The sequence below is a fragment of the Ochotona curzoniae genome, unplaced genomic scaffold, assembly GCF_017591425.1.
Source record: "Ochotona curzoniae isolate NIBS_2020 unplaced genomic scaffold, NIBS_Ocur_1.0 contig_2210, whole genome shotgun sequence".
In the NCBI taxonomy this organism is placed as follows: domain Eukaryota; kingdom Metazoa; phylum Chordata; class Mammalia; order Lagomorpha; family Ochotonidae; genus Ochotona; species Ochotona curzoniae.
This window is the reverse complement of record NW_024465369.1, coordinates 52,665,883-52,692,437: the sequence shown is the minus strand read 5'-3', so window position 1 is coordinate 52,692,437 and position 26,555 is coordinate 52,665,883. Positions and strand designations below refer to the sequence as shown.

The 26,555-nt window shown below is 40.4% G+C and overlaps 1 protein-coding gene across 6 annotated transcripts in view; it reads left to right on the top strand.

The window, feature by feature from the left end:
- ANKRD44 (ankyrin repeat domain 44) overlaps nucleotides 1-5,457 on the top strand; it is a 307,451-nt gene extending 301,994 nt beyond the window's left edge. For 4 of the 6 annotated variants that reach the window (XM_040971917.1, XM_040971918.1, XM_040971919.1 and 1 more), the window contains 2 exons: nucleotides 673-764; nucleotides 3,031-5,457. In XM_040971917.1, coding sequence (XP_040827851.1) covers nucleotides 673-764; nucleotides 3,031-3,278 — 340 coding nt within the window. In that variant the 3' untranslated portion in view covers nucleotides 3,279-5,457. Of the gene's footprint in view, nucleotides 1-672; nucleotides 765-1,543; nucleotides 2,820-3,030 lie in introns of those variants that run through there. The other 2 variants (XM_040971920.1, XM_040971921.1) reach the window with 2 other exon arrangements.
- The last annotated feature ends 21,098 nt before the right edge of the window (nucleotides 5,458-26,555 follow it).

Below are 26,555 nucleotides of genomic sequence, written 5' to 3'. Positions count from 1 at the left end.
ATGGCTCAAGAATAATTGGGTTCCTGCTACCCATGTGGGAATTCTAGTTTGGGACACACTGGTTCCTGACTTTGTCCCCAGCTCTGGTTGCTGCAAGCTTGCAGGAAGTGAGCAAGTGAATGGGAGTCAGTCTGTCTCTCTCCTCTGCTTCTCAAATTAAAAATACATACATTCATACATACATATGCATGTATATATGTATATGTAAACACACATATTTGTATATATATGCATAAAACACATAATGTGTATATTAAATACATATGTATGTATATGGAAGGTCATATGTTAATTCTGTTGTTCCATAATCCTTCTGAAGTGCCTGTGCATATATGTATGATAATTTGTATACCAACCGTGTTGAGGAGCTGTGGGACTCAGTGATGGCAAGGCTGTGGTAAAAATCAAGTAAGAACCTTTACTGTTATGGAGATTGGGATGCAGCATGTTGGTATTACCCACGAAGAGATCTGGGCCTGCCATGTGAGAACAGTTGAATCATTGGCACCTAGAAAAGGTCTGGTCAGCAAATACCTTTTCTTCTCTGTCAAAAGATCTATGTATCATTTGTAAATCCTTAAGTACTTCTTCCTTTTAGTGGTTCAAGCATCAGAATGCCACATTTTCCTGCAAGTACATAGCCTCACTGATGCTTGCTGTTGTGTGTTTCAGACCGCTGCACATTGCTGCCCGCAATGGCTTAAAGGTGGTAGTTGAGGAGCTGTTGGCCAAAGGGGCCTGTGTGCTGGCTGTGGATGACAATGGTAAGTGGAGAAAGGGAACGAGGACTGGGTGCACCCTCCATGTGCTGTTGGAAGCCAGAAGAAAATGAGAGAGACAGAAGCCTGTGAACAGGCAGTCATAATGCTCTCCTTAGACTTTTCATGCGTGTGAGCAATCAAAGGATACTTTGTCCTGTCTGTCATTTCATAAAACACATGGTCTACCTGTGGCCCACCAGTGCTGTTCATTCTGCATGTAACGTCAGCAGTTGGTCTCTAACTCCTCAGCGTGGTGGTTAAAATCTTTTAGAGACATTACAAAACTTTCAACTTGGCATTCAGAATGCTAACTGCATACACTGAAGAGTTTGGGATTACACATGTCGTTAGTGCATGCTCAAGGGCTCCAGTAAAAACCTAGGTCTTTGATTGTATTTCAGTTCATTCTGAGATCAAACAATTTGTTAAAAGCACAGATCAGAACTCATATTCCCAGTATGGAAATTGGGAACCATGAATACAAATTTTAATTAATGTCGAGGCTTGACTGCTTCTCCTGATCTATCTAATATTTCTTTCCTTAATGAGCTCATTCTTCACAGAAGCTTTCTACTCTGTTTCCTAAGAAATTTTGCAAACTAATGAATCCTAGAATTGTACTAAGCTACCCTTTTAAGCATAATGCTTATTAATTAACATTGGGAGCAAAAGAGGAACTTCTGGATATTTATGAATTAAGTATTTCTTTAAAACATGACATTACTTATAGCATTTAATCTCATTATTATAATGTGTTAATGTGACTCAACTGCTTATTACAGGTATTGGAATTAGCAGCTCATGCCAATTCTTCAGAAGTAAGCAGCCCTACTGACATCAGTAGTTAACTCTTATCAGTTTTGGTTCTGCAGCCCCATTTACCCAGCATGCACCCTGCTCTGTCCCCAACATGGCTCCTGTAGGAACTACAGAATTTTCTCTAATTCCATCTCCTTGGTTCTCTCACGTCACGTTTCCTCACCCTGTTATCTCCACTCTATGCTTTAAGATTGGTATGCATAGGCCTATAATTTTTCTCCAGAATGACCAAAGAGACCAGAATAAATCGATTTTGTCCTTTTTTCCCCATATACATAAATCTGCATCCGAGCTCCTGTCTTGGGGCTTAGCGCATCCCAAAGGTGTGGGGCAGATTTTGCACAGAATCGTCATAATTCCTATACTCACCACTGAACCTTTGCAGAATGGAATGTTTATGTCCATTCTTGTTCTCACACCAGAAAGAAGAGTAACCTCTTGAAGGACTCAGGGGAGTGGCGAGGGAGGATCAGGTCAAGTGATAATTAGCAAGCCAATGAAATACGAAGCTTTACCAAGCTAGTTCCTCTGAACGAGTGAGTGTGTGCACTGCCCATTGAGGAGTGGGAACATTGGTCAGCAGAGGTATGGGTAGTCCTTTCAGACCAACAAAGCAAAGGTCTGATTGTACAATGAGTAGATTGACCCAGGCATGTGTTTCTCATATGGACTGAACCCGTAAAATCTAAATGGTAGAGAATGATCCAACTCTTCAAGTATGACAAGAGTAACAGATTTCCCAAATCTGTTGCATTTCCGATTTAGCACTTTACTTAGTGGGATGACTATTTTTCAAAACCCTGTGAAATTTCTCTTAAAAGACTTGGAGTCACAATCAACCATACCTTCTTGTATCTGATCTCACATGATTCCGTTTTTCTACAGTTGGTTTGGTAGTGCATATTTTATCTGTAATGAAACAAAATGACATTAGACAATCTTACTGTCATCTAATTTACAGTGTTTTTCTCTAAACCAACAGACAGTTAGCTACAATGCAAAGTCATTGTTCTCAGAATGAGAGTCCTGTGTGGTCTGTCTGAGGCTCATGTTTGTGTGTGTGTGTGTGTGTGTGTGCTGCACTTGCTTGCAGGTGGAAACATCTTCCTGGTTGTCCTGTGGAATTGTGTCCCATCCCCACCTTCTCTTGTTTCTGTTCAGTAGATGAAAGCTGGAATTCTAACTTCAGAAAGTATTGTGCTTGCTGTAGCTGTGTGAGCTTAAGAAAAAAAAAGGAAACCTGCCCCCCCCCCCAGTGTCTCCCTCCCTCCCTCTCCAGCCTCACCCCCAGCATGACTTGGGAAGAGTCACTCACCTTTTACCTAGCATGATTTCTAACTCAGCATACATCTCGGCTTGGGTGGGCCTAGGAGATGTACTGTGAAATGCTTGCGCCGCCTCCTCTAGACTCCCTGGAACTAACCACTGCCTTGTCTGCGTTTACGCCCAGGTCATACCCCGGCCCTGGCTTGTGCTCCTAACAAAGACGTGGCTGACTGCCTCGCCCTCATTTTGGCTACCATGATGCCTTTTTCTCCTTCCAGCACAATGACGGCTGTCAACTTCGTGTGTTTAAAAAAAGACAATTTGAGCAGGACGACCCTCTCCAATCTGGGTAGCATGGTGAGCCTGTGCGATAACAACGTAGGCTCCGAGGATGGGTACAATGAAAATGACTCTGATTCAGAAACATTTTGACTTTGCACTGTAGGAGCTTTTCCTCTTTGCCTTGATCCCCTGGGTTGGAGGAAGGGCCGCGAGCTTGACTTCCTGGTTTGTATCCAAGTGTTATTTGGGACCTGAGCTCCCAGAAGTCAGTAGGGAAAGAATTAATAAAACACAGGAAGGGCAGCAAGGCTATAGGTTGGAATACACAAACATGGGCCCAAATTTGCTTTGTTTCATGTTTTGCTAGATACTTCCATGAAAGTCTACCTCTCATTTTAAGTAAAAAATTTTTAGAAGTGTGTTTAATCCTTTTTCTTTGGGGATAATGCATCAGAGAGGCAGCTGTTTACTATGAAGATTTTTGTTTTTTTTAGTTACTCAGCAGAAAGTTCTCAGAAGTGTAGCAGTGTGACATTCATGTCCCCTGGGAGGGGAGGGAAGAACTGGGTAGGAAATGCCTCAAGCTTCTTCTCACTGTGATGTTGACTTCCTCACTAGAAGCCAAAGGTAAAGGCTTTCATCTTCAGAAAAATGCTTGAACGAATCTAAGAGGGTCCAGCTGCTTATGTCCTCTCTAATAAGCACTTAAATATCCAGAATTTCTTCCTGAGTTCCTTCTGAGAACTTTAACATCTTTGTTAAAGTTGCTGGATGAATAGGAAAATTGAGGGTTTTTTTTTTCCTAAACATAAATGTAGCATCCTAGTGTTCCCCAAAATAAACCTATGACTAATTTCCACCTGAATGATTGAACCCAAATGTAATAGCATTTCCAGTGAAAACTACATTGCACCAAAACTTGAGGACAGTATGCACATTTAATAGGAAACTGGTTCATTGATTTTTAAATAGTTTTTGAAATACATCCAAATCATCGGCATTACTCATCAATAGGAAAATATTAAATGAGCTCCTCAGTCAAGGTCATGGCCAAGGGAGTGAAAGTATGCCTGCAAAAGGGAACAAAGAAAGTGAACGCAAGAAGTGGAGATGGGTGATATGGAAATGACAGCCGATTGCCAGTTGCTTAATGATGATCCACCTAGTGAATACTGTGCTCCCTCTGCCAAAGCTTCTAGGTCCAACGGACCCCGTTCCACCCCCGGAACAGCCGTCCAAAAAGAAGAATGAGAGCCTAGATGCTGCGCACATGCATACGCACACATAAACATCTATGTAGATATGTATGTAGTTCATCAGCCAGCTCTCCACGAGGACCAAAATGCTTCCGTCTAAAATGGAAGATGCAAGCTTTTTTCCCTTCAAAATGCAAAAACTGCAGTAGCTTTTCTACAGAGTTACAATGCACTCTTTTCTGCATACCACCCTTTGTTGTATTTTGTATTTCTTATACAGATTTCAGGTTGACACCTTAACATTTGTAATTGATGATGTGTGGACCACAGTTTATTAGCATTATTGTTATTGTTATTTTTGCCAAACTAGGAGAAATGTCCGTACACTTTTGATGTAAATGTGTTGGTATTTATGATACAAGACAAATGCTGAGGAAACATCCTTTGTCCATTCACTGTTTTAATTGCTGTGTATCTTACTTGGAATAAAAAGTGGAAAAAACGTACTTGACCCAGGACTACCCAACAGCCCCAGGGCACACCCAGCATGCCTACTGCTCCAGGCTCCAGATCCTCAAGTTCTTCTGTGGCTGAGTCGTCTGTGGCTGACTTAGAGCTTAGAAGATGTTACAGCCCATGTGCTCCTCTGAGTCAGGAAAATGCAAGTGTGCAGTGAAGCACAACAGTGGCTCGAAGAAAGTTCAGAAAACAATCCACACCTCACTGAGAAATCAGGCTCTCACCAACCTAACAGGAAACAGTGTGTGTGGGCACTCTGCCTAAAGGGCCAGTAAAAATCACCAGCTCTAGGGTTTATTTCCACCTGAGGAAGAGGACAGGAAAGACGTGTCGCATCCGTGCAGTTCTCAACAACGATGTATAATGGCTTCCATTTTGACTGTGGAAATTTCTGTTTTATAGTGTATGTGAGGTGTTTGTAAAAAACAGTATTATGTCGTATCTGGATCAGATACAGATACTGTGCTATATTTTCCATTCAGCTGTAAAATACTTTAATCTTAATTCTTCTGATATCCTGGATTTCATTAAAGCTCATATTGCGTTCTTTAGAATTGAGTGCTTGTTCAAAGGACTTACAGAGCTGATATTAATTTCACCACAGAATTTCTACACCACCACCACTATGTTTTTTTTTTTTAATTTTTTTTTTTTAATTGGAAAGGCGGATATACAGAGAGGAGAGACAGAGAGGAAGATCTTCCATCCGATGATTCACTCCCCAAGTGAGCGCAACGGCCGATACTATGCCAATCCGAAGCCAGGAGCCTCTTCTGGGTCTCCCACGCGGGTGCAGGGTCCCAAAGCTTTGGGCCGTCCTCGACTGCTTTCCTGGGCCACAGGCAGGGAGCTGGAAGGGAAGCGGGGCTGCCAGGATTAGAACCGGCGCCTATATGGGATCCCGGGGCGTTCAAGGCGAGGACTTAACCACTTGCGCCACCGCGCCGGGCCCGACCACCACTATGTTTTGAATTCTTCCTAGTTGTGGTACTTCCCTCCTTGTTAATTTTAGACAGGATGAATTTTGAAAGAAATAGGTAAATTGCGAATGAGCATTAGTGACCTTATCTTCACTGAAAATAAGGGAAAGGCTGTGTTGAAGGACACAGCATCCTGCAGTGTCTTTTTGTGCACAAGTGCATGGAAATCTTGCTCCATTGGCATTTAAGGAAGGAGAGGAAATGCCTGCTTTAATGGTGAAGCAGTGTTGACATTTTTCATCTTGAGTAGCAGAGTAAAAGGATGGTTCCAGCAAAGCAGGGAGCAGCCATGAGACATTGTCTCTCCATGGAGTCACCTTTAGCCTCTCCCCCACCCCTCCCCTCTGTCTCATAGGAGCAGGACAAAGGAACAAAACACAATCATGCTCACAATGAACTGTTCATTGGATCAATCAGTGTCTTTCTCTCTAGTCCACCCTCTAATTTTCCCTGTCCCCAAAACTAAATTTCTTAAGAAATGACTTTTTCAAAAACTGTAATTTTCTGTGTGTTTCAATTACATCTCTTAGAGCAAAATTGCTCTTAGAGCAAAAAGAGGGGGGGGGGGAAACTTTGTGTTTTTAATTGAGTCTTAGTCGCTTAGTGCTTTTACATGTTATTTTTAGACTGTATTTTAACCATAGCCACAGGGATCATACTACTTGGCACTTAACCTCTTCGCCAGTGTCTGTCTGCCTTTGGTAAATACTATCTTCGAAATGCCTAAAATCTGCTACGATTCTACAGTAAATAGCTCAGGGGATTTCTCTTTATCACCACTAAAAGGGCAGCATAGTATGTTTTGGTACTTAGGCAGTAAACAGCTGCTTGATTTATTATTTTATTGTTAGAACAGGAACATCAAATGGATTTGCTGCACTAATTATTCTTCGTACTGTGGAGCAACTTGGTTTGCTGGTCTGTTGTGTTGGTTGAAGAACTCATCCCATTTTTGTCTTGTACTATGAAGTTAGAGTGCCTTTTTATATTTGTATATTCTGACAATGTTCTGTGAAATGTTTTGTATTTTTTTCCATTGGAGTGTTATCAAAGCAATATCATACCAGTGAGTTTTCATTCCAGTCTTTCTTTGAATGTATAGAGTGTGTTTTCCTACTTCCCCTTTTCTTGCTTTGAAATGAAAATGCTAAAAGTTTTCTAGAGGCATAATCTTTCATTTTATAGTACTGAAATATTTTCTTCTTACAAAACTGTAAACTTTAGGTCAGTATTATAGGGGAAAAGTGTTTTAAGATAGTGACAATCTGAGTGTGTGTATAAAATGTAATTCTATATGTTTCTTATGCAGTGATCTAAAAATTCAATGCAAATATCTTGTTTGGTAGTTTTGTCTAATATTTTATGCTTTAGCATGTGCAATATATCTTTGCAAAGCACGATGATACAAATCTGGTACCAGTGTTATATTTTGCATAGCATATTTGTAACAGCATAAAATATTGTCTGATGATTTCAGTGGAATTTTGTCTGTAATATTTTATTATGTAAATTGGAGTTGAATGACTCTGGTAAATGCCATGACTGTAAAAATTAGGGAAATGGCTTTTAGTTCACTGAGTGACTTTGATCCAATCTGAACTTCTCAAGCACAGTTTAATACTTTTTGCAACTACTGAATGCTCTGATAATGTAAGGAAGTACTTCACTGTAATATACTATGGAAATGCATTCAGATTGTTATTTTTACAAATAAAAACGGTACAAATATTGTTGTAATTTGTGGTTTCTTGAGTTTCCTAATTTATATTTTTTTTTCTAAATTATGCTGTTTTATATTTTTGCCCTCCACAAGGCAGATGAACTTTAAATTTTGAACATAGTCATGATAGTTCCAGATTTGCTGTTTCCATTTGTATTATCACAATTAGAGAAAAAGATTTCCAGCATGTTTGTGTTTCTGTTGTTTGTGTGTACTGCCAGCTTTTTCCATAAATGGTTTGAACTTGACTTGCAATAAAAGACATGTGATAAACTCAAAGTAGAAAGATTAGGAAAGGAAAAAAACACAAACAAATATAGAAAGCATAAAATTTAACACTGTGGCTGAACATGAGTTTGTGCTAAGCTTGCCTGCAGCCGCTAGATTGGGCAGATGCTGAGTGAGTCTGTGATTGACCATCCAGGCCTTATCTCCTCAGGAGTGTCTGGAATAATATCCCACAGGAACCACTCAGGTCTTGTCTCAGCCCACCAACAGGAGTACCCCACACTATAGATCACTTGCTACAGGTAGCTCGCATGCACGAACCGAGGAGCTGCTGCCTTCTCCCATCCGCTGTGCCTAGGATGTATGAAAACCAAGTGCTGTCTACCCTGGGTGGCCATTTCCCTCATGTGGTCACCGCCCCCCCATCACCCTGCCCTCCATGTGGAAGTGGTCCTGGACTGATTCCCGCAAGGGAACAGTCGTCACACTCTTCTTCCCTAGTAAAGCTCTGCCTGAACTAAAGTCTCTCTTTACACTCTTTCTCTCCCTGTTACCCCTGAACCTAACACAGCCAAGAGTGAAAATGTGACCAGTTACATAGTTTGTATACATCAGAAAGAAGGAAGCCAGCTAGGTCCTCAAGACTGTAGAATAAATCAACCATGTTTCTGATTTGATTCTGTCATTACTGCTCTTCCGCAGTTTATTTGCAACATAGGAACCTACCTCCCTGCCTCATCCTTGAAGGTGTCTCTAAAATTTCTTCCCAGGTCTGTCTTGCCACCCAGAGGTTCTCCTCTTGAGTAGTAACTTCAAGGATGACCTCTGGAACAAAGGACAGGTTCCTAGTGATGGAGTTTCTAGCTAATGAGAGAGATTTGAAGGTGAGGCTGGCAGATAGTATTGGGGGATTTAAGCCATATTTCCATTCAGTCCAATCCTATCATCAATTTTCACAAGCAAACTGAATACCTTAGAAGTTACATGACTTGCCCAAACTTGAGAGTTGGTGATCTGGCTTTACAACTTGTGAAAGTTCTCTGCTTTCCACCATTCTGCCCTCTAATGTTTTGTTTCATTGTTTGTGCTGCTTGTTTGTTTGTTTGTTTCTGCCAGAGTTATTCAGGAAGGTTTTATAGTCATCCACACCTCATTTCTTATTTAAATGTACAAAGTACAAATATGAGTGCTTTCCAGACTTAAAACTGCAAATGAGAAATCACATTATGAGAGAGCCTTCAGTTGTTCAGTTTTCTATGACTGTAACAAATATTTGCAAAATCTAGTATCTTGAGACAAGTGTTTGCTAGCACCTCCTATTTGTGAGACAGCTGTGGCTTAGCTGGGTCATCTGCTTCAAAATCAAGAAGCTACAGTCACGCTGTTGGCCAGGGAAAGATTCATTGCTAAGCTCGCCCCTGTGGTTGGTGGCAGTATTCATTGCAGGTTGTGGGTGAAGGGCCTCAATTCCACAAAGCTGCTGGCTGCTCAGAGTTCCATGCTGAGTGGAACTTTGCATAAGAAGGCTCTCAGTGTGACAGCAGGCCTCATGAGAAGCTGAGAAAAACAGAGAAAAGAGCAAAATTGAAGGCCCAGGGTTTTGTAACTGAATCTCGGATGTTGTTTCACTTTGTGCATTCTCATTAGAGGCAGGTTACAAGCTCTCGTCTATTTTGAAGGATACCTTGTTCCTTTAGGGGGTGAATACCAAGAGCCAGATTTATTGGGAGAGCTGTTGGAAGCTACTGACCACATGGTGTCCTTGAAGATATGAAATCAAGCTGGAAAGCTGCTTCTCAACAACTGCTTAGAATGTTATTGATTTTTTTTTTATTCCCCTATTCAAGAAAAAGAAATGTAATGATCCTCTAATTTTACTCAAGTTCTTTGAAGTAAAAAGGAGATGATGCTTCTACTGTAGAACATACATACATGATTGAACATTGCTGTGGCACCATCTTCAAACTGCTTGTCAAAGGACCCTTCTCATTCCAGCAAGTAGGTTTAGATCCTCAAACTTCTCCCCTCACATAACATGCTTACTGTGTTCCAGAATTAGCTTGTGAGGCACAGAAGCATTAAGCTAAAAGGCTATTATTAACATAACCTAAAAACATTGTGGGTAAAAGTGCTCTATGAATGTCTCTTTAGCAAATTCCATAATGAAGGTACTTTTGCTTTAAAATACAAACAGCAAGTGGTTGCTCCATTCATTAATTGTTCAGAACTCCAGGAAGTAATTGGAAATGTGAAGGCATTTGTGGTTGGCACAATGACCAGGGATGTGAAGGATGAGGCTGACATTTACTGTTCTGAGGCCCAGGAGGATCAAAGGTGACACCTCACTGGGTAAGCAGCTGCCCCACCCACCGTGCTCCCCCATCCACTGCCTATCTTCTTGCTCTCTCGTTTCTGAGTCATTTTTTCATCAGCTTATTGCCTATGAAGGCAACCATATTTCTTTCTGAAGGAATTGCATAAATGTATTCTGATATATATGTCCTTATCAAGACAACTTTAAGACAAAAAAACTTTGGGAGGCAGTGTGCTCTAGTTGTGGGCATTTCCGGAAGTGATCATATGCAAGTGAGTGAGGAAGTGAGAAAAGCTGCAGAGCTTCGAGACAAATGTTTCCTTCCCTGTTCTCTCCCACAAACGTATATACACAGATAGGTACATTGCTTGTCTTCAGGGGCAATAGCCTCTGTTTACTGTCTGGGAAAGTTCCTGCTCACAAGGGTGGGGACACTTCATCCATGGTCACAAGGCAAGGTCTGGTCATGCAACACTGTGTCCTCTTGTGATTTTCTAGGCTCTGGTGGTTACAATGATTAACATCATTTCTAACTGAAAGTGACAATCTAATGAAACATCTAAATTCTGGACAGTTTTTTTTTTTAATTTCAGAAGTGAAAGTGTTAAAACTACTTCCAGCACAAAAAGCTTGCATAGAATCACTTGATAAAACTCCCAGCAAAACTGAGAAGTTCACGTATTCGTACTTCTTAAACCTGGGTTACCTAAGAGTTGCAAATGTTTAAGAACAGATCTTAACCACAAAAAGTTCCAGCCATATAGAGGTCATAGAAGAGAACATTCTAGGGTGAGGAAAAAGTCAGTGTCAACACCCAAAGTCATGAGATTGGCATATTCCAGAACCAGGGGCAGTCCCAGAGTTGCTGGAGACTCAGATGGCAAAGAGAGAACAGATTAGACCAAGAGTAAACTGAGACCAGATACCAAATTTTGTGAGTGGGGAGGAGTTTCTATTTTATACTGGATGTGACAAAAACTGGGTAAATACAAGCTAAAAAATGTCTATGGTGTGATTTCTCTTTTTTAGAGTTTACTCAAGCTACTGTAGAAAGACAATAGATAAATCCACATGACTGATGAAGTCACTGTGGCAATAGTCCAGAATGTATACCTAGTGATGCAAGTAGATGTGGCAACCAAGGACATCTACTTGGGAAATGTCTTAAAGGTGTAATCAATTGAATCTACTGATGGTCTAAGGTCAAACATATTGCCTGTCATTTGGCAGGGAGTCTACGGTTTAAGGTCATTTGACATTATTGATGACCAGACATTTCCGTTGGAGTGAACAGAGAGAAGAACTGTGAACCAACCCTGGTTACTCCAGCATTTGGAAGTGAGGAAGAAGAGGAAGAGGACCTAGGAGACAAGACCAGCAAAAGGTGGCTGGTAAGGCAGTAAGAAAATTGGGATCAAATAAAATATGACCAAATTGACCACTGAATTTATTTTGCAAATGTAAATGAGAACAGGGTGGGAGACAATTCAATGACTGTGAGCCAAGGAAAGAAAGGGAAGGGAGATGGTGAAGAGAAGGAAAAATGAGGCAATAGCTAGCAAAAGACTAGAAGCCAATGAGAACGCTTATTTTTTTAATAGGAATATTGCAGCATATTGATGCAAAGGTCGGAAGCCGTAAAAGAGTAGACTGCAGAAGGGATGGGAGATTGTGGAGAAAAAAAATTTGAAACAGTAGAGGATTGCTGAGTGGGGTTTAGTACCCTTGAGACTTATGGCGATGAATTTTGAAATTATCCCAATCATGATGGCAGATTTGTTCATCAGATAATTGAGTACAGTCATAGGATAACTACAGGTTTGCCAAGTGAGTGAGTCCAAGATGATGTTTTAAACAGATACAATTGCAGATATATTATGGGATCATGGATCATAAACTGGTTGAGGAGGGAAGTCAGGACAAAGGGAAGTTGTAGATAGTGATACTACAAAGTAAGGGTCCGGCACAGTAACCTAGGAGTTAAAATCCTCTCCTTGCATGTGCCAGGATTCTGTGTGGGCATCGGTTCTAATCCCAGCAGCCCTGCTTCATATCCAGCTCTCTGCTTGTGGCCTGGGCTGAAGATGACCCAAGGCCTTGAGACTCTGCATCCAAATGGGAGACCTGGAGGAGGCTCTTGTCTCCTGAATCCTGGATCCTGGTTGCCTGCTTCGGATCGCCACAACTCTGGCCATTGCAGCTGCTTGGGTAGTGAAATCACTGGATGGAGAGTCTTCCTCTCTGTCTCCCCTCCTCTCTTTATATCTGCCTTTCCAATGAAAATAAATAAATCTTAAAAGTAAGACATTCACTGTATACTTTTATGATTTTGGAATTTGAGTACTGGAGTTGGTAAACTGGATGTAGAATGCTTGAAGTAAAGATTTTAGAGGTGATATAGTTTTAATGACAAAGTCAAGGATGCAATAAGAGGATCGGGTTGTTCCCAATGATTGAAGGAAAAAGTCTTGGCATTAAAGAAATTAAAAATAGAGGAGGCCAATATGATGAATGACCCAATAGCCATCTGTCATACATTGAGTTTGAGCAAAATTGAGAAGTTTTATATTGTACATTTTACTGTAAGCAGACACACACTCAGAGCCGGTTTATTATCAGATTGAAGTTTGGTTTCAGGATTACAGTGAAGCATTTAAAGAAGTAAAAAATTGTCAAGTGCAGTTATGTTAAAACAATAATAGCCAGACCTTGACTATGGTAACAGCTTTTGCGACCATATGGTTTAACCTAAATGTGTTTATGAGGCTTTTCAGAAAATATGGCAGATGGTGAAGAGTTGCAGAATGAACAAAAGGAGAATATGGATCAGACAAATGTCTTAGTGTTAATAATGAAAACGCAGACTCCCGGAAAGCTTTTCAGAGAACAAAAGACTGAATTCATTGGAATTCTGTAACGTTTTTTAAAGTCAAATTTGCTTTAAAATATTAACTTTTCTTGGAAAAAAAATCAATTTTTAACTAAAATAAGTAGACAATGTTATGTATAAATTTTCTTTTTGAGTTTGTTTTTTCATGTAAGATTTCTCCATTTCCCAGGTTATGCTCTGTTTCAATTTTATAGTCATTTTTAGGCCTGAGATTTATTCCTTGACATGTTTTTATTACGTAAAAGCTATAAAGCTTCTCTTAGAGAAATGTTACCTAGTAATATATATGGATTTTTCTGCTTAAAATCCATTTATAAGGATCTACCATTAGAATGTCAATTTGGATTTGGCTGTTGGGTCCATGTCTTTCTTGCATCGGAGCTAGCTATGAGGCACTCAGAGGATGCCATCTGTGAGCTGGCTTTGTGATGTCACAGCTGACACTAGAAATTAGGTTGAGAAAACCAATTAATTTCTTGCAGTGTATTTCTGATATAGAAAAAAGAGGAACCCTTGAGGGTGCTTATAATAGCTCCTGGAGGTAAGAACATATTTTCTTGTATGTGTTAATGATCTTCCCATGTTTGTCACGCTTTCGGTGTCAGGTTCTGTGACTGTGCTCTCATTGATGCAGAACAGAAGGTGTAGTTAACATACTGGCTACGGTCAGAACCTTTGAAACTCAAGTAAAAATCACTTGATTAAATTACTTGGCTGCTTTCTAAATGGAGTCAATAATAAAAATAGCCAGTGTTCACTGAGTGATATATGCCAGGTACTGTTCAGAATGTCGTATATCCTTACAATGTCTGTGGAAGAGAAGAACATGTTTTTACTTCTAGGAACACATGGCTAACCAGTGGCAGATCTAGGATTCAACATTAGTTAAGGTGGGTCCAGAATTCATCAGCTATTATGCTATTGACAAATTTGTCTCATGGAAAGCCAACAGATAGTATTTGAATTTCTGCCCTTTTTTTTTTTTTTGGTAGCCTGTTTTGTTGTTGTAATTTAAAATGTTGTTTGGCCTTTTCCTGGGTTTGTAAATAGAGATCTATAACAGGGAGGTAGTAAATTGTGGTCCCAGGACCGAGACCAGCAGCTGCATTTAGAAAATCACCTTGTAGGTAATATAATTGCTATGCCATAAACACCACCCTATTAGAGTGTACAGTTCTGTGATTTGAGTGACTTTCAAAAGATATATAACCATCATGTTAAGTTTTGAAAAAATTTCATCACCCCCCAAAAAATATTATACCATTCACATCATTCTCTGTTTTCACCCATTCCCCCTCTCTACCCCATGAAAAACAGTATTAGTCTCTCTCTCTTTCTCTCTCTCTCTGATTTTGCCTGTTCCGGACATTTTATATAGCTGAAATACTATAATATGTGTCCCTCTGTGGCTGGCTCCTTTGCCACTAGCTAAGGAGTGTCTAGTCTTTATTTCTGATGTCTTCCTCTGTCGTTGTGGTGAATGTAACACTGACCTGGTAGAATAGGGCTAGTTACGTACATAATGGCACACAATGGCTTGCTTCTTGCCTTCAACCTATGATCATGGCTTGTCCCTATTGCAGTCTCATGCTTCACTGGGAAAGATGGGGGGAGTAGGAAAGATAAGGGTTGCTCAGCAGGTAGCAAATACAAGTTCTCATATTCTACAGTATAGTGCGATGACTATTGTTGACAATAATGTGTGACACATTGCAAAAATAAGAGTAGAATTTGTATGCTCCAAAGAAAAGGTAAGATAATAGGTTGGTTGGTTGGTTGGTCCAATTGATTTATCCTCTGCATGTTTCTTGAAATACTTCACTGTATTCCATAAAAATACAAACATTGCATATTAGTCAAATTTTAAAAGGAAAATGTTGAAAATAAAAATGTTATATTTTCCTCAAAATTTTGAAGTACCTTCAAATGTTTATAATTGTCTATGTGTTGATGTGTTATCATGGACAAAGACTTAACAACAAAAGGTAGAAGGAATGATAAAGTTATAGTTAAAAGGGAGAATGTAAAGATTATCCTGTTAAGTGAAATATAGATTGTAAAATTATTTTATATAAAATAAAATTAAATATGTCTATGGAAAAGAGCTAGAATACAATATGGAAAAATCAATTTACTTAAATGATGGAATTGTGGGTGATTTTCAGTCTGTGTTTATGATGTTTGTTGTTTTGCAATAGAATTTTAACAAGAAAGGACTGGAATACATAAATAGGGATTGGAAAGTAAATACTTAGAGCTAGGTTAGCCCCATTCGGTAGTGCCCTGTCCATCATGAAAGCGGACTGAGAAAAACTGAAAATGCTTCAATAAAAAACAAAGATATATTCAGAATTGAAAATTGCGTCTTTCTAGGAAAAGCCAAGTGACTGAACTGAAACGGCTTCAAGGTTTCACCCACTTTAAAGATGTGGAGATTCGAGCCAGCAAATTGCCATATCGTTCCAGCTCTCATATTTTATTTTAATCCTCAGATTATATCTATTATTCCTCAGACTGACAACCAGCTACAGCATCTAAAGCAGCAACAAAAGGCACACATGGATGCTGAGAAATTACCCTCACTGAAACTCTGACTGCAGTATTACTCCTTCCACCAGAAGAAAGACTTCCAGAGAAATTCAGGTGATGCACCCTTTCTTTTGTGAGCAACAAAAAGGTTGAACTTTAACTACAGCAGGACAAACTTAAGATCATGACAGGATGTGGGACAGACTGGGCCAGTCTGCTTCACATATTGGCATGCTCTGAGGGCGGGCCTAGTGAGGGTTATTGGTGGTCACTCTGACTAGGCTGCAGCTCCCACTGACATATGTGAAGGCTGAGTATGTGGTAGGCAGGGTTGGGGTGGGCCACAGCAACCCTTGGTTTACATAAGAGATGAGGCTGGATATTGAACTGACCCAGCAATTGCAACTACTAATGTGTGCTAGTCTGATGTGGGGGATGGTCTGAGCCAGACCACATACTGGCAAACACACACAAGAATCAGTTCTGGGATCATTTCAGAAAAAGTTTCTTGGGGATCCCGACTAACTGAATCACTGGACTCAGAACACTAACTGTGGAGAGAATCGTAGCATATGTGGGCTGACTGTGGAGAGCACGTGTCAAAATTGGACCTCCTCAGTGGCTTAGATAGAGCAGTGGATGACATACCCTGATGTACACAGAGGATATGGAAGGCCATTGGAGCCTGCAAAGACATCTGATATCATAGCAGAGGAAGGAAGACAGTATAAATTGGTCATCTGCTTTAGCCAAGCGTTGACAGCAAATATCTGGGATAATGGAGACTCTAAGGTTGACTGTGTCAGACAATGGACATTGGAAAAATTTCCTGATCCTTGTATCAGTGAAATAAATAGCATTTCAGAACTATCAAAACCACTTGAGCATAACCCTCAGAGCCTGCTCCATATCGGGGACCCTGGGTTGATATTGGGTAACTGTTCCCCATCCCCAGGTGCTGAGGGGACTGGGAGGCTGGGTGCAGCTTCTCTTATCTCCCCTCTCCCCACATATACAGGAAGAAGAAAAAGAAAATTTATAAGCAGTGGTCTCACCCACTTGCCCCTAATCTTTGATCCTTCCCACCTTAATCAATTATGTAAACATCATTTAAAAATAAAGTAAAAAGATACATCTTACCTGCTTCATTTTTCCTTTCTTTAGGAAAGACAAGCTTGAAACTTTTTTTTACTTAAGCATGTTCACTACAATGCTAAAAATAAACCAAAACAGTATTTCTGAAAATGTTACTTTTTGCTGTTGACATAACTGCTGTGCAAAGATTTGCTTCAGAGTAACCAATCTTGAACCTTCTATTCATTTCCTCCCTAAGTCCAACGAGACAGTTGCCTGGTCCCTCCTAGCCCTGGGTCTACAACTCCATAGCCCTCACCCTTTGGGGTCACTCACTCTACAGCGTTGCTCATGGGGCACCCTAACAGGAAAGCAGCACATCCTCACCTTTTTCTGTTAGTTTCTTTTTCTGTTCTTTTCACCAGGTTGGGTTTTGATCTTTTTGCAGGCAGAACCTATATTTTGTCTCAGTAGATTGGTTTGCTACCCAGTACTTGCTGATTTGGATGAACTAGCACGTGGATTCATGGGAGGATACTTCAAACATCCATGCAGTGTACTCTGGGATGGCAGCAGAGGATGGCTCGAGTACTTGGGTCCTTCCCATCCACATTGGCGACTCACATTGAGGTCCTAACTTTGATCTGAGCCAGTCCTGCCTGTGCAGAAATTTGGGGATGCAGATAAAAGATCATCTGTCTCTCCTTTCCTTTGTTTTGCATGTTTTAAAACATTCATTCATTCATTCATGTATTGTTTCTTTTAAAGTATTACACGCGAGAGAGAGAAGCAGAGAAAGTGATCTTCCATCCACTGGTTCGCTCCCCAAATGGCCTCAACGACTGGGGCTGCGCCAAACTGAAGCCAGGAGCCAGGAACTTCCATTGCATCTCCCAGGTGAGCGGCAGGCCCTAGAGCATTCAGGTGGCTTCCTGCTAACTTCTCAGGTATGTTAGCAAGGAGAATAGCTGCAACTCACACCTGCACTAATATGGGGAGACAAGGTTGCAGACAGTAGCTTAACCTGTGGTGCCACAATGCCAGCCCCTTCCCTCCCCTTCAAAGAAAATGAACATTCATTCGAAGAGAAAGCTCATAGAAATGGAATTAAAAATAAGTTGATTTCGGTGAAAATTTTTTGAACTACCTATTTACATGTTTTTCATAACACACATAAAGTGTTCATAACTTAGAAAATACCATGCCTTTGCAGACTATCCTGAATACCAAAACTACATTCCTTCACTGCTTAGGACTGAATTATGAAAAGTTATGAAAAAAGTTATAAAAAGTAAAAGGAAAATCAGAGCATTAGACCAGAGCTTTTATCACCATGCCTTTTGGAAACAACAGACATATTTCCTAAATTAACAAGTCAATGCCTTAGTATAAAATGTGGGGAACGTGTAGAGAATTAAGCACTTGTTGATCTTCACTGAAGGGCATGTAAATTGCTGCATATATTTTAGAGGTAAATTTGGGAATATGTATCGGTTTCTAAAGGCACATAACATCTAGCCATGCTGATTCAGTTTTCAGGGGTTTGTCTTCTAGAATGTTTGTGTAATTCATAGATACAAATGTGTAAGCATTTTAACTGCGGCACTACCTCTAATATTGAAAATTGGATATCACCCAAATGTCCATCAGTGGGAGATGGGATGAATAAATAATGTTATATCAATATAATGGAAGGTAGTACTGAGCTTTGAAAAAGGTATAGCCCTTTGTTTACTGATAAGTAAAGATATCAGATTTAAATTATTTAACAAAGCAAAATTGCAGAACATTGTACATAGCATGAATCTATAAAAGGAAGACATATGAGTGGACTTCAAAATATTCATAGAAAAATGAAATTCTATACATATACACACACACATATATACTCATAAAATATGTAAACTTTATTTCTCAGCCTAACATCTGTCAGGTTCATGATATGATTTATAAGTGTCTTGTGTTTTGATATCAGCTCTTTAGGCCCTCTCTAAAGAACTAAGTTTCAAGGAATTTGATCAAGTCCATGCATTATTAACCAGAGAAAAATGAGTATCCTCTAGAGATGCTTTAGGATTAGGAAATAAAAATAAGTCAGAGGTGTCAACTGAGCCAGCACAGTGAAGGCCTGATGGTTGCCTTTGTAAACTCATAGAATTGCCTTTGATGAGAGAAATGAACAGAAGCCTTGTCTCTCTGCTGAAGCTTTCTGGGCGTTTCCTGCCAATTCTCTGGCTAATTTCTCAAAGCACTCTTGTAGCAAGTGTTTTCTTTATTGAGTCATAAAATCAGCCAGCGAAATGACAGGAACATCCACAGCAATGTGCTATGACCGTTGCTTTGCCTGGTCTGCTTTCGCACTCTGAGTAGCCATTGAACCTTGTCTTCAGGGCCACACTGTTCAGGCTACACTCATCCCCTTTCTTAACTCCTGGAAGAACTGTTTCAGAATCTTGATTCTACTTGCTGAAACATTTCATTGCAAGCTCAGCTCTTGTCTACAGTTGATCTGAGCAGTTTTAGTGCTCATCAACAAGAAAGTTTGCTGCACTTTAATTTCTCAGAGTTCAGTTGGCAGAACCAGTGAGGATATCTGTGTTGTTGTTTGTCCCTTATGCTGTTAGCTGATGCTCTTCAATTAGGATGTAGTCAAGATCTTTTTTTTTTTTCTGACAAGTTGATGTGGATGGTCTGTCACTGTGGCTTTAGCTTCAACAAGTTAGATGTTTGTTTCTTGGGAGATAACCCTCCATAAAATTTTTATAAAGTGCCCGACACAATAGCCTAGAGGCTAAGATTCTCACCTTGAATGCGCCAGAATCCCATATGGGTGCCAGTTCTAATCCCGCTTCCCATCCAGCTCCTTGCTTGTGGCCTGGGAAAGCAGTTAAGGACGGCCCAAAGCTTTGGGATCCTGCACCCATGTGGGAGACCCGGAGGAGGCTCCTGGCTCCTGGCTTCAGATTGGCTCAGCTCTAGCCATTGTGGCCACTTGGGGAGTGAATCATCAGATGGAAGAGCTTCTTCTCAATGTACCTGACTTTCTAGTAAAAATAAAATCTTTAAAAAAAGTTTTTTTTTTTCAAAAAGCACCACCGCCTTCACCATTCCTCCCCCATGAGATTCACTATCAATTTCACATTTGTTTTGTTTGAATTTTAGCAAAATTCATGTTGCTTTGCAAGGGGCTCTTTTCAGATCATTGTCTTACCTAGGTCTTGTTCAGATATGTTGTAATAAATTACTATAATGAGCTAATTATTGCATAAAAAATTAAAATCTATTCATAGCTCTTTTTTTTATTTTTTTTTAAGATTTATTTTTATTATTTTTTCATTGGAAAGGCGGATATACAGAGAGGAGAGACAGAGAGGAAGATCTTCCGTCCGATGATTCACTCCCCAAGTGAGCGCAACGGGCCGATACTATGCCGATCCGAAGCCAGGAGCCTCTTCTGGGTCTCCCACGCGGGTGCAGGGTCCCAAAGCTTTGGGCCGTCCTCGACTGCTTTCCCAGGCCACAGGCAGGGAGCTGGAAGGGAAGTGGGGCTGCCGGGATTAGAACCGGCGCCCATATGGGATCCCGGGCATGCAAGGCGAGGACTTAACCACTTGCGCCACCGCGCTGGGCCCCATAGCTCTTTTTTTAACCTACCTCCAAACAATTAAAGCAATTAATGTGGAAATGTTTAGAAGTATCAGCCTGGGCTTTGGCCAGGTTAGAGTGGACACAGTTCACCAAACTGCTGCAATGTGCCATTTGCCATAGCTCGGGGCAAAATCTTCAGGTGGTTACATTGTGTATGTCAGATTGTTGGCCAAGAATTTGAAGCATGTCAGGTAATGTCACAGCCATTTAAGCAGGATTGTAGTCATTGGCATTCATGGGTGCTTTTTAGGTTGGTAACTGAGATTGAAGCAGAAAGAGGATAGGATGTTGGAGGGGATAATGATGCTGAACCCTCTGGACAGGTTTGAAGCCTCTGGAGCTTCAGAGCAGGTGTCAGAGTGGTGTGGAGTTGGTGACGGCCTCTTTTCCTACACCCTAACAGGATACAACATTGTCCTGGTTCCAAGATTCTTGGCCAAAAGTTTTACAGTAGACTTCCTCAGCATTTCTAGAAACATCTTCCAGTCACTTGCCAGCAATGGTTTTGACAAAATGTGAAATTGACAAATAAAAACAAACAAACAAATCAACAAAGAATGTCCCAAGAGGACTGGGCTGGGACCGAGATGCTGACATGTGTGGGATTTTCCTATATCCTCCCTATGGTGGGCACTCTGCGTGTATTCAATATAGTGAAGAAATCTTACAGACTGGTTTCTGAATAGGGAGAAGGTATGTGTTCAGGGACCCCATAAATAATCAGCATTATTCTGCAAAAAAATTCTCTCCTTGTTAAAGATGAGGGAATTTTGCTCCATTGTAATTAGAACATTGTTGTAATGTGTGACTGTATTTGTTTTTAAAAGTTAATACAAGTGACACTGAGTTAAGAATATTTCATAAACTGGAGCCGGCACAGTAGCCTAGTGGTTAAAGTCCTTGCTTTGCATTGCCAGGATCCCATATGAGTGCCAGTTTCTAATCCCACATGCTCTACTTTCCATCCAGCTCTCTGCCTGTAGCCTGGAAAGCAGTAGAGGATGGTCCAAACTCTTGGGATGCTGCAATTGCATGGGAGACCCAGAAGAAGCTTTTGGCTCCTGAGTTTGGATTGGCTCAGCTCCAGCTGTTGTGGTCACTTGAAGAGTGAACCAGTGGATGGAAGATCTTCCTTTCCTATTCTCTGTAAATCTGCCTTTCCAATAAAATAAACAAATCTTTAGAAGAAAGAATACTTCCTAAACCACTCTTGGTAAAATACTCTTAGTAAGTAGATCTCCTGGGTTTCGTTATTAGTTTTTTGGCAGAGATAATATCAGCTATACACACTTAGACCATACCACGGTGGCCTTGACTTACCCTTTTGTGGAAGGCAATAGGCTGTATAATTTCAGAGTGAAACAATCCTATTTTCAAAAGTGTACTAAACGTGTTTAGGAGACAAAGTTCCATGGATACAATAAAACTTACTAACTGCTTTTGTCCTCTCCCTGTATTAGTTGACATTGAAGCCAAACGAGGAATTACTTATGACTCTGAATGCTCAGCTAGAAAGACTTTGAATAGTTACCAAAGTCTATTCAACTATAACTAACAAGCTCAAGCTCCTTCCTAGTTCTTAGGCCAGATTTATCACAGAGCTTGTGTTTGTATTTTCATATTTATTTCTAAATGAGGCCTTGGCCAAGGAGAAGGGGGAAAAAAAAGCTATAGGTTCTGTTTGGTTTTTAAGGTCAGACAGTCAATTTGGCAGCTGGGCTTATATAACCTTTACCGTCCCCTAATTAGAAATTTTCAAAGTACGTGGCTCTCCCTAGGATGCCAGTTTGCTGGAGAATCTATTTGCAGCTTCTATGTGAGAAATCAATTTGAAACCTTAACCAACAAAAATAACAAAGCTTCAGTTTCATGAAACAAATTAATCCCCTATTGTTGGACTCATTGTGAGGTTGGGATTTAAATCTGATTTAATTTTAAATTCTTTATATAAAGGTTTGTTTATTTGAGAGGCAGAATTATAGGGAGAAGAGCGGAGGAGAGGGAAGGGGAAGAGTGGGAGGAGAGGAGAAACCCCAATGGACAGGACTACGCCAGGCTGAAACCAAGCGCCCAGAACTCTGTCCAGGTCCCACATGTTGGGTACACAGTCCCAGGGACTTCAGCCATCTTCTTCTGCTTTCCAAGGACCATTAACAGGAATCTGAATCAGAAGTACAGCAGCTGGAACTTGAGCTGGCACATATACTGGATACTGGTGTTGCAGATAGCAACTTTATGTGCTGTACCACAACACTAGCCCCAAATTAATTTATTTTAATGTACACCCTTTTAACCCTCATCCTCCTACAAATAGGTCAAACTTTCAAAAACCTTTAGAGGGACCAAGTCATAGAAGAGATGTTTTTCTTCTTTCTGATGTCAAAAAGAAACTCTGTTTTAAGTTTTAAAATTTTATTTCTCTTCATTTATCTGAAAGATAGAAAGGATTTTCCATCTTCTGGTTCATTCCCTAAGTGTTGGCTGCAGCCAGACCTGGACCAGGCAGTAGCCAGTACAGGAACTCCATTCAGATCTTCCACATGGATACCAGACAGGACCGAGTATTTGAGTCAGCATTTGCTGTTTCCAGGGAGAAGTTAGCAGAAAGCTGGATCAAAAGTAAAGGTGGCACTCCTTCTAGGAATTACAATATGGAATGCAGGCATTCCAGGTGGCAGCATAACCTAGTATGTTGCAATACCTGTTCCAGAAGGTGGCTCTTCTTTTCATTTCTAGGTTAAGGGGTTTTGTTTTTGTTTGTGTTTGTTTTTGTTTTCTTTTTTAAAGTTTGATGGTATTGGTGTGATTTTATTATCTGAAAATGAAAATTATTGAGTTCAACTTAATATTCTATTGAATATTGTTTACAATAAGCTAGTCAAATGTCTTTCTATAAGTGAGTAGGGTGGCCTGTGTCCTGGCACAGTGGGTCAAATGGCCACCTGCAGTACCACCATCTCATATGAGTACTGTTTGTGAGTTCCAGTTTGAGTCTGCTCCCCTTCATATTCAGCTCCATGCTAAAGTCCCTGGGAAGGTAGCAGAAGATGGTGCAAGTAACTGACCCTGGCTACCTATGTTGGAGACTCAGATGGCGTTCTAGGCTCCTGGCTTCGAGCCGTGCAGTCCCAGCTGTGCTAGCCATTCAGAGAGTGAACCAGGGACTGGCTCTTCCTATCGCTCCCCCTCGCTCTGCCTGTCTGTCCTGTCTCTATGTCTCTGTAACACTGTTTCTCAAGTAAATAAAATGCATTTTTACCAATAGAAAAAAAAAGGCAAAGGGAAATATCAATATTTAAAAGCTTAGGAGCACAACATACTATTCCCAATATAAATATTTAAAAGTTATTCATTTCTGTTTGAAAGGCAGATTTGCGAAGCGAAGAGAGAGAATCTTCCACCCCCGGCTCACTTTCCACATGGCTGGAGTTGTACTGCTTTGAAACCAGGAGCCAAGAGTTTCAACTGTGTCTCCCATGCAGGTGTAGAGGCCCAAGATTTTGGGCCATCTTCCACTGCTTTCCCAGGCAGATTAGCAGGGAGTGGATGGGAAGTGGAGCAGCTGAGACTCAAACCAGCATCTGTATGTGATGTCAGAACTGCAGGTGGAGGATTAGCATGCAACATCACAGTACCAGCCTCTGACGTTAAGGATAATTTGTGGAGTGTGTGTGTGCCCGTGATCCTGTAACTTTGTTTGTCTTATGTAATTTTTTCTTTTTAAAAGATTTATTTTTATTATTTTTTTATTGGAAAGGCAAATATACAGAGAGGAGAGACAGAGAAGAAGATCTTCCGTCCGATGATTCACTCCCCAAGTGAGCGCAACAGCCGATGCTATGCCGATCCAAAGCCAGGAACCTCTTCTGGGTCTCCCACGCGGGTGCAGGGTCCCAAAGCTTTGGGCTGTCCTCTACTGCTTTCCCGGGCCACAGGCAGGGAGCTGGAAGGGAAGTGGGGCTGCCGGGATAGAACCGACACCCATATGGGATCTCGGGCGTGCAAGGCGAGGACCTTAACCACTGTGCCACCACGCTGGGCCCTCCATATACTATTAATGCAAGGTGGAAAGGAGGATATTTTTAACATGTAGTTTTTGTTTGTTTGTTCTCAGCACTATATAAACTTGGGTAAAAAACTCAAGAATCTGGATAGAAGATTCAAGGGGAAATCTATCAATCCATAGAAAATGAGATCATTAAAATGCTGTGCAGTCTAGTTGAGAACATTTTTTAATATAAAACTTCCAAAATGTTTTAAGAACCGAAAATAACATTAGTATCAAAACAGAAAAAGCTTACAGAAAAAGATGACTATAAACTAATCTCACTTAAGAGATGTAAATTACATTATTTTATAAATACTGACAATGCTTATTACTGATGTTAGCAAAGACAACCAATAGCACATTTAAAAATAAAATGTAGCTTTTTTAAGATTTATTTTATTTTTATTGGAAAGGCGGATATACAAACAGGAGAGACAGAGAGGAAGATCTTCTGTCCAATGATTCACTTCCCAGGTGGCTGCAACGGCTGGAGCTGAGCCAATCTGAAGCCAGGAGCCTCTTCCGGGTCTCCCACGCGGGTGCAGGATCCCAAAGCTTTAGGTCGTCCTCAGCTGCTTTCCCAGGCCACAGGCAGGGAGCTGGATGGGAAGCGGGGTGCCAGGATTAGAACCGGCGCCCATATGGGATCCCAGGCGTGCAGGGCGAGGTCCTTAACCACTACACCATCACGCTGGGCCCTAAAGTATAATTCTTAAGGGTCCTCCAATACTAGAAGAATGGCTCTACAATAGGATATCAATGAATATTTCTATATAGCTCATCACATTAGTAAAGCTAAGGAGAAAATCCCATTATTTTCTACATAAATATCATTAAGGCACATGATAAAATTCAACATCCATTCATGTTAAAGTAATTAAATAGGAACTGAGGGACATGTGAGCACCAATGCTAACTTCTTACTAAAATGGAAAACATTTCTAAAAGAATAGGAGGGCCCAGCACAGTAGTCTAGTGGCTAAAGTTCTTGCCTTGCATGTGATGGTATCCCATATGGGCGCCACTGTGCTGCTACACTTCCCTTCCAAATCCCTGCTTGTGGCCTGGAAAAGCAGTCGAGGACGGCCCAGAGCCTTGGGATCTTGTATGTGTATGGGAGACCTGAAAGAAATCCTGGCTGCTTGTTTTGGATGGGCTCAGCTCTGGCCATTTCCCCACATGGAGAGTAAACCAGTGAAAGGAAAATCTTTCTGTCTTAGCTTTTCTCTGTAAATATGACTTTCCAGTAAATAAATAAATAATAAATCTCTTAAAATTTTGTAAATTGAAAATGTTGTAAATTTTTCATTTCATTAATAAGAATAATTTATGCTATAGCTATAGTTCCATAGGCTCTGATTTTCTTTACCACCTCATCAAATCCCCTCCCTCCCCTGATTTTCCCTATATTATTAAAATAGTTCCTTATTAACAGTTATAAGTCCATCATTGAGGGCATGGACAATGGTAGAGTCCAGCATCCTACTGTCAAGATATATTTAACAATTTCATTGGGAGTCGATCTGTGATCTGGAAGTAGAAATGCATACTGCATTGTACCCTCACATCTAGATATGATAGACCCCATTACACAGTTACTATACATCCACTTAAATAAAAAGCCACAAAACAAAATCAACAACAGGAAGAAAAACAGACATTTACAATGCCATGAAGTTGAATAACATGCTATTGAATGACTAATGTGTCACTGAAGAAATGAAAAGGAAAATCAGGAATCTTCTAGAAGAAAATGATGCTACTGTATCATTTATGAGTCAGTGAAAAAATTAATATGAGAAAAAACTGTTCTGAAGAAATGATACTACGAACAAAAGCATCAAAATCCATGAGCTAGCTTCTGCTAATCTGTCAGTGAGATGTGTCTCCTGTAGACAACAGATACATAGGTTTTGTTTTTTGGTCTGTGATGTTCGTGGGTTTAAGCCTTGTACATTCGGGGTTAATATGAATAGGTGGAAATTTGGTCCTGTCATTTTAGCAATCAGTTCTCCATTGTTAGATTTAGTCTTCTGTTGTTATTTTACTGGGATGTTCTTCACATTTGCCTTTGGTTTTCGTGGATACTATTCCTTTTCTCTTTCAAGAAAACATCTTTAATTATCATATGTAGGGCAGGTTTCAAAGAGGCATATTATTTTAACTCTTCTTTGCTGTGGAAGTATTTTATTTCATTTTTACTTACAGAGAAAAGCTTTGCTGGGTACATTATCCTAGGCTGACAATGTTTTGCTTTTAGAATCTGGAATATGGGGCCCAG